Genomic DNA, 8489 nt, shown 5'->3' on the forward strand with positions numbered 1-8489 from the left:
TTGGTGTCTGTAATCCCCAGCTCTTCATTTGCCTTCACCACCACTCCCACCCAATCTGTAGCTAAATCTTTTCAATCCTACCTTCATGTATCTTTCATATATGCTCACTTCTCTTCCCTGACTCTGGGAGTACTCAGGTGTCCAGCCCCTCATCACCTCCCACCAACACTATTTTCATTGCCTGATATTAGATGCCCTTGTCTCAAAACATCTCCCTATTCCAGTCCATCCTTTACTCTACTATCAAAGTGATCATCTTAAAAGTATGGTTCCATCACCATGTTACCCCCAACCCTCATCCAGTAAACTCCAATGATTCCCTGTCTCCTCTAAAAACAAATATAAAATCCTCTGTTTGGAATTCAGAGCTCTTCATAATTTGGCCCTTCCGAGAAAATTTGGAACCCAAAGTTTTAAAAACACATGTTTAAAAAAAAAATGTTTTCACATGCAACTGGGAAATAAGAAATACAGGAAATGGGGTACAGAAATCTATCCTGCCCTACAGGAAAATTGAAGGGGAAGGGGATAAGAGAAGAGGGGGAGAGATAGAAAGGAAGGCAGACTAGGGGAAGGGGTATTCAGAATGCATGCCATCTTGGGGTGGGGGGAGGGGTGAGATGGGGTGAAAATTGGGAACTCAAAATTTTGTGGAAGTAAATGTTGAAAACCAAAAATAAATAAACTAATTAACAAAAAAAGAAAAAAATACATACATATATATGGGAAAGTAAGCATATGGGTTAGTAAGTGCTACTCTTATGGTCACTTTTGTTGAAGTCTTAATTAATAAAATTAATAAATTTCCAAAAAAAAATAATTTGGCCCTTCCTACCTTCCCAGTCTTGTTACACCTTATTCCTCTGGCATGTACTTTATGATCTGGCGACACTGGCCTCCCTGCTGTTCGTTGCATGACATATTCCATTTCTCTACTCCTTCCACTTTCCCTGGCTCTGCTCCCTCATGTCTGAAATTCTCTCCCTCATCTCTGTATCCAGGATTCCCTGGCTTCCTTCAAGTCTAAAATAAAATCTTACCTTCTGAAAAAACAATACAAAACAAAACAAAACAACCCTTTCCTGGTCCCCTTTAATGCTAGTACCTTTCTGTTGAGATTATTTCCAATTTATTCTACATATTATTGTTTATACATAGTTATTTGTCCATTAGACTGTGATGCTCTTGAGAGCAAGCACTTTTTTTTTTTGCCTTTCTGTAGCCCCAGAATTTAGCACAGTGCCTGGCATATAAAAAGGCACAAAATGCCTACTGACTTTACTGTTAGCAGCAAGAAATGACGCTGAAAGTCAGTGCAGTTTAGATGATACTGAGCTGCTACTTGTATTGTTAAGTCCCTTTCCCAAATTCCCACCCCTGTGTCACCTTAAGTCATATAGTACATACTTTCCAATTGTAAACTTCTCCACTGTAAACTCCACTTGTCTCTCCATTTCATAGGGTCGATATTCCCTATAAGTTCTTCGTTCTGTCTTATCCAGTTTTACATCTGCTCCTCGGTTATCATTCCATGCCTGCTGCTCTCCTCTTTTAGCAGCTCGCTTTTGACCTGAAATTTGAAAAAGATAATGTCACAACACAATAACTACATCAAAGCAGTACTGAATTTTACTTTGAGAAGGAATATTAAATGACATCTTTCCCCTTGACAGGGAACATAGCATAGTGAACACCATTCAAGAAAACTTGCGGTCAGGTAGACTTGGGTTCAAGTCCTGCCACTGATATTCAGTATCTGTGTGATCACAAGTCAATCACCTAATCACTCAGTGTCCCAGGCAAATTTCTAAGACTGTAGGCTAGAAATGGGTTGCCTATTTGTATCCACAGAAAGTTTCCACAAAAAGAATTCCCCACACCAATGAAACTACAGGTTCAAACTAAACTCTCTAAAACTTTTTTTCAGTTATGTTCTCCAATTTGCCACAAGACAAACCAATACTTTTGTATAGAGTTCTTTAACCAACTATAATAATTCCTTGGTTTATCCATGCTTTAATAAGTATGTCTGATGCAATAACAATAAAATCACCCTATTTCATTAGTTTACACCACTAAACCATGATGGCCAGAGTTCATTCCGAGCAGGCAAATCAAAATACTGTGCAGACTATGGCTGACTTCCTGTACTTCATAAAGGATACTCTTAGTAGGTAGAACCCAACTACATGTTGATTACAACTATTAAGAATAACTAAAATTACCGGTAAACCAGTAAATATTTTTATTCTATTTGTAATTACTGTCTATTTTTAATTAAGTTTTTTGGTCTTCAATGAAATTCACATATGTGAATTCTGTTCCTTATACATGAAATTGAGTTTGCCATTTCACATATTCAAAAGACTAAAAGGACTTTGAAAAGTCATATTATTCCATTCTTTTATTCAAAGATGGCTTTCAGCTGACAGCTATGAACAGAAAAACAGGCAAAAACACATCTAATCTTAACAAGTCATAGGCTAAAGAAATAAAAAGCTTTATTTTACATGTCAAGTTTATTGAATGTTCATTGATTAATATGTCTCTTCTATTCATATCTTTTAATTCAGCTCTAATTACACATAATTTTTTCTTCTATTAGGATTTGTGGGTATAAAAATTTAATATTATGGTTAACTATTTTGAACTATTAGAATGCTTCTCAATGATATTTATATTACACACCACAGAAAGCACTTCAATGAGAATCTGATTATAAATTAACTTGTTCCATGTAAAACTCTAAAGACCAGATATGAAAATAACAGTTCTAATAAATTATAAGATTCAATTTTAATTAAAAAAACAAACATATACTTAGTGTCACTGAAAACAGAGGCAAGTTAAGTCCCTGTCCAAAAAATAAAATTTCTTGATGTTAAAATATGGAATACTGCTATTATAATAGTAACTAGCATATTGAAATTGATATACCATAGATTTAAATTCAATGGTTGTAATACACCTTATTCATGAAAATGCTTTAAACAGATTCCTATCTTGCAACAAAATTATAATCTGAGCTCATGACTTATTTTGTTCCATAAGAAATGTTGCTAGCATAAATTTAGTATTACAGTTTTGGTGAAAAGCCTAGTGAGAACAATGATGAAAAGCCTAGTGAGAATATTGAGAAGACCAAAACTGCATACAATGCTAGCTCCTCTGGTGCATATTGCTAAAACATAAAGGGATACCATGTAGACTGAAATTATAACCCTTGAAGGTAAGCATGATTATCAAAATGAATTAACAAGTAGGAAAATCAAAGATTGTTCTAAGATGAATTTTAAATTGAAGACTGATTTTTGAACAGTCATCATCACATATACTAAGAACATAAGACATGTGAATACTAAGAACATAAGACATGTAAAAGCATTCTACCCTTAAATAATACGAATTTTTCTTAACATAAATAAACTCAAAGCCATTTTAATGCATTGTAAAAATTAAATGTAGGTAGGGAGTCAATTAACTATGATTTTTAAAAATACCACTTGGCTAGTAAATTCCTCACAAGAATTGAGACAATACTCTTCTCCCACTTTAATATGTGTGTGTGTGTGTGTGTGTGTGTGTGTGTGTTTGTACGCATGCACACTTAAGAAAGAAAGAGAGAGACAGACAGACAGAATGAAGAAGGGTTATGTGACTTGGCCGGGGTCACACAGCTAGTAAATAAGCCACTCCAATATATTTGAAAAGCTATCAAGTAAGAATAAATTAATTTAAATGAAGAATCATGTACTTTTATATCTGTCCTTACTAAGACCTCTTTGCCAAAAACCTTGTTCATTCTCTTAAGTGCTTGCCTTTTCTGAACTGAAGTACTATGTATTGTAATGGTTTCTTCCTGCCTTTAAAATTGTAAAAGATGTGTATTATCGGTGGTTCCAGTTTTGGAAATACCATATTATGAGTCAACTGAGGCAGAACCCAGCTCCTTTCTCTATGCTGGATCAGCAACTGTGAATGCATAATGCAAAGCTTGCATTTCACAGCCTTTTTCAATAAAGGGCTGGCATTTGCAATTTGATCACTGATCAAAGAATAAGACAAGCAAGTTCACATAAAAGGGACTAAATAAATAGCATCTACAACAATTACCTGGCAAGCACCAAGTTTTTAGTTTAAGGACCGTTTCAGGGAATTATTTGTAGTTATAGCGACTAAAGGAATTTAGGATTGAAGCAAGAACTTTGATAACCTCCAGAAACAAAGTCCACTTACATGAGTCTACATTTATTACCTCAATACATGATCAGCTATTTAAACAAAAGAAGGAAACATTAGGCATTTTCAATGGAAAAATCTGTTTATGATTTTTAAGACATTCTCCGATTAATAATCTACTAAATCATTCAAATCCTTTGAACTGTGATTTCTTGTACACATTAAGTTTTTACATACAAATAATGTTCTACTTGAGTGAAAATTCAGAGATAAAGCCCAACACCTGATACTTTTAATAATATTCCAGGGCTATAAACTTGGGACTTGCATTTTCATACCTATTACACAGAAGCTTAACACAGTAATTTCACAAAAATGAAAAAATGCTTTGATTTGTTCTTAGAACCCAAGATATTCCTAAAGGAACACAAAGCCTTTAGACTACTAAAGCAAACCAAAACTCTTTAAAATGAATCTCATAAGAATTTGAAAGTAATAATAGAGTAGCAAAAATTTCCTAGACAGAGGAAAAGACACTACCAAAGCTGTTAAAGTGATTTTTTAAAAGTTGATTTAGGAACTTAAAATAATTATAATCATATTAGTTAGATACCACTAAACATAAAGTTTCATACTAACACCAGGGGGCAAAGAACACAAATCTTCATTTTTTGGAATAACATATAGAGTAAGATAAAGGATTAACCCAAAGTGAAACAAAATGTTTTTAATCAAGGGAAAAAAATCTACATTAGCAAAATTTTACTTAATCACTTGATGAGGACCTCAAAGGAACCATATGAGCAAAACAGCATAGTACCTAAACACAGCTTTCAAATGTCATCCTTAACTGGCATGCTAAAAATACTTAGTGACACATTTAGACAGTTTTGTAAAGCAGTGTTACTAACAGTAAAATGGTAGTTCTAGATTATATTTCACAGGTAAAAGTAATTCATTATTATTATCTAGTGCCTTCAGTCAAATTCTTAAAGTTTAAATTAGGCCAAACGACTCAGTGCTCTTGATATATGATTCCTTACCCAAATTAACGTAGGGTCAGCAAAGTAGACAGCATGACTGCAAATGGATAAATTGAAAAATCTACTCCACTTCACTTTCTTTCATATTGAGAGACTGCCACATTAAATCCTCTCATTTTAAACAGAAAGCAAATAAAGTAGTAGCTTAATGCAAATATCACAGCCATTACCTGAATTGGATTGTGAAGAAGGCAAAAGTGGTTGGTTGTCTTGCAGAGTTAAAGGTCATCAATCAGTGCACATTATCAGGTGGCAAGGCGAAATAATGAAATACATTTACCAAGCAGAAATATTAGCACGCCAACCTGGAATCTCGATTTTCTACTCCACACAAAGAAATGAGGCATCTCTACCAACAACATTAAAAGTATTTTTGAATACACTCTCGTGGAGTGCAATCTCTCTAATATATCAGCAATAGATTGACATAATCCCAAATTTAAAATCCAAAACCAAAAATGCTGTCAGTTAACTGTAAGAAATTTATCTAATACCAGATGACAATAGAAAACTTGCATAAGATTATTTAAATACTAAACCCCCCAATGCTTACCTAGCACTCTAGTGAACTCTAGGCTGTGCCTCAGCTCAGATGCACAACCATAACAAATCAGCCAAGCACTGGTTCTCAATCTTAGGTATCAAACTAGGTACTGGTTATCAATCTCGGGTGATTCGCTACCTAAGATCGATCTAGGATACTTTTAATGTCACCCTTACTATCTCCTCCTTTTTCAACACAGGACTTAGCCGCTCTACATCATTCCATTACCCCATACTTAACAGGTACCATCATTACCAGGTTGCTCCAGATAATCTAGGCTTTCACTTCAGCCCACAGTGTCTTAAATGTCTCCTTCCTTCCTTTCCCCCATCCAGCATCCTAGGCTCGAGGGGCTACTTTTCTCTCTACCTCCCAAGGAAGAAATTGTCTATTTCCTCCCCCTCATTTAAACCAAAAGAAAGGAATAATTTTTTCCTCCAAATTATCCTTGGCAGAATTCGGGGGGGGGGGGTTCCTTTGGGATATTCCAGACATAGCCTGCGTCTCTTACCTCCACACCTCACCCTGCTATCCTTCCAAATCCACCTTAGACTCTCCCCCAACCCCCAGCTTTTCAGAGGGATGAGAGGGAGAATGGAATGGGAGAAAGGACCGAGATGACGTTCCTTCTTTCCCATTTTTCTCTTAATTTCCTCCTATCATCACCTTTCCACCGCAGCCACAACATTTCCCTGTTACTCTCGTGGGGGATGGGGGTGGGGTGGAAAAGAACGGGGAAACTAAAGGATGTGACCATCAAAAGGGGGAATGGCTGCACAAATCATGGTACAAAGATGTAACGGAATACTATTGTGCCGTAAGAAACGATAAAGGGGACCGGGGTGAGTTTCACAGAAACCTTGGGAAGATTTGTTTGAACTGATGCACTGCAAAGTGAGCAGAACCAAAAGCACATAGGAAGTAACCGCGACACTGGAAAGACAAACAACTTTGAAATAGTTAAGAACTCGGATGGACCACGATTCCAGAGGCCTGGGAGGGCGACGGGCTCCGTGCTCAGAACGAGAGCTGCGTTTTTGGACACGGCCAATGCGGGAGGTTTTGCTAGACTATGCATATCTGTTTACGAGGCTTATTTTGCTTTTCTCTTTCCACCAGGGAGGGGAGCGGAGAGGGAAGAGGGTGGGCAGATTTTTGTTAACTAAAAAAGGAAAAAAAAATTAAATTGTACAAAGCTCCCGCAGCTAGCCCGGGAGGGAGGGGGTGTGGGCGTACCGGGCGGCTGCGGGCCTCCCCCAAAGCTGTCGGGCTGGGAGAAGGGGGAGGAGAAGATCTTGCGGTCTTTCTGGGACTCCCTCCGGCCGCCGCCTCCGCCGCCGATGCCGCCTATGCCGCCGCCGCTGCCGCCACTCAGTCTAAGGCCCGCAGCCCCGGCCGAGGCGGGTCTCCGGCCCGCGCCCCCGCCGCCGCCGCCGCCTCCCGCAGCTCCCGCCGTCTCGTCGCGCTTCTTGCGCTGCTGCTGCTGCTGCCGCTGCCGCTGCCGCTCGGCCTCGCGCAGGACGTCGAACGGGTCTGACTCGTCGTCCAGCAGCTGGTGGAAGCGGTTGGCCACCGCGCAGCCGAAACTCTCCTGCATCACGGAGGTGGCGACTGCGGCGGCGGCTACTGGACTGCCCAGAGCCCCCTTCATGGTCCGCTCCCTCCTTCTCTCGACTGCCGCCGCAGCCGATGCCAGTCTTTAACGGAACCGGTAGCTGAACTCCATCCCGCAGCCGCCGCCGCGATAGCCCTCACCCCTCCGCGGTCCCCGACCCACTGCCCACACCCCCCCACTGCCAGCGGCCCCCGTATCCCCACCAGCCGCCGTAGATGTCCCAGCTCTTGAGGCCCCGCCCTTCAACCAATCAATGGGGTTGGTCGCGCCCAAACCCTCCGTCACCGCCAATTGCAGGCCTTCCCCTGTCTCGTCACGCGAACTTTCCGCCCCGCCTCAGCCAGTCTACCCAGCCAGCGGGGAGGAGGGATTGGCTCTAGGGGCGGGGCTTGTTGTCAGTAAAATTAGAGAAGCGTGGTTTTAGGTGGGTCAGACCAGTTCCTCCCACTGGCACAGTCCAGTGTCTTTGACAATTCTTTAAAGAAAAATGGTGGGCGGACTCTTGAGATTGCTGACTTCTGTGGCACCCCAGTGGCTTTAATGAGTGTTTTTTTTTTTTTATTGTTCATTAAAGTTCACCTCTACGAGAGGGGAAAAGTACTGCACTGAGGTCTGAGTTTCACTGGTGCAAGGATGTTATAACACTTTGTAGTAAGTGTCAGGTCGGATATGATTGTAGAGTTAAGGGCCCTTCCAGCTCTCTGAAACCAATCTAATTCCTTCGGTGCTGGCCAACCACGCTCTCTTCATCCTTCCAAGCTAACAGTTGAGCCATTCTAGCAATTTACAGTTGTGTGCTTTCCCAGCTGCATCCTGGAGAAAATGTCCTCTCATTTGTTTTCCTTCTATTTCACCCCAGGTTACAACAGTCTGGCGTCTGTCCGCTCCTATTCCTAAACAGTGAAAATTAGTTCTGGAAGAAATCACAGAACCGAGCCTGACTAGGATCACCACAGCTTCATACCTACCTGACTTCAACTGAGCCTAGTACCACTACATGACAACCCTTTTATTTATGTCTTATTGAATCGAATCCATCACATTGGCTATTCCAGATCTCTTAACTCCCCAGCTTTACCAATACTACTTGAAGGAAATGACCTTGTTT

The 8489-nt window shown here is 40.1% G+C and overlaps 1 protein-coding gene across 1 annotated transcript in view; it reads right to left on the reverse strand.

The window, feature by feature from the left end:
- HABP4 (hyaluronan binding protein 4) overlaps positions 1-7533 on the reverse strand; it is a 52269-nt gene extending 44736 nt beyond the window's left edge. Inside the window, exons 1-2 of the mRNA XM_027874880.1 lie at positions 7003-7533; positions 1408-1570 (exon numbers count right to left, since the gene is read on the reverse strand). Of these exons, the coding sequence (XP_027730681.1) occupies positions 1408-1570; positions 7003-7417 (578 nt within the window). The 5' untranslated portion in view covers positions 7418-7533. The remainder of the gene's footprint in view (positions 1-1407; positions 1571-7002) is intronic.
- Between the last annotated feature and the right edge of the window lie 956 nt (positions 7534-8489).

This window comes from Vombatus ursinus, unplaced genomic scaffold, assembly GCF_900497805.2.
Source record: "Vombatus ursinus unplaced genomic scaffold, bare-nosed wombat genome assembly UNPS02014807.1, whole genome shotgun sequence".
In the NCBI taxonomy this organism is placed as follows: domain Eukaryota; kingdom Metazoa; phylum Chordata; class Mammalia; order Diprotodontia; family Vombatidae; genus Vombatus; species Vombatus ursinus.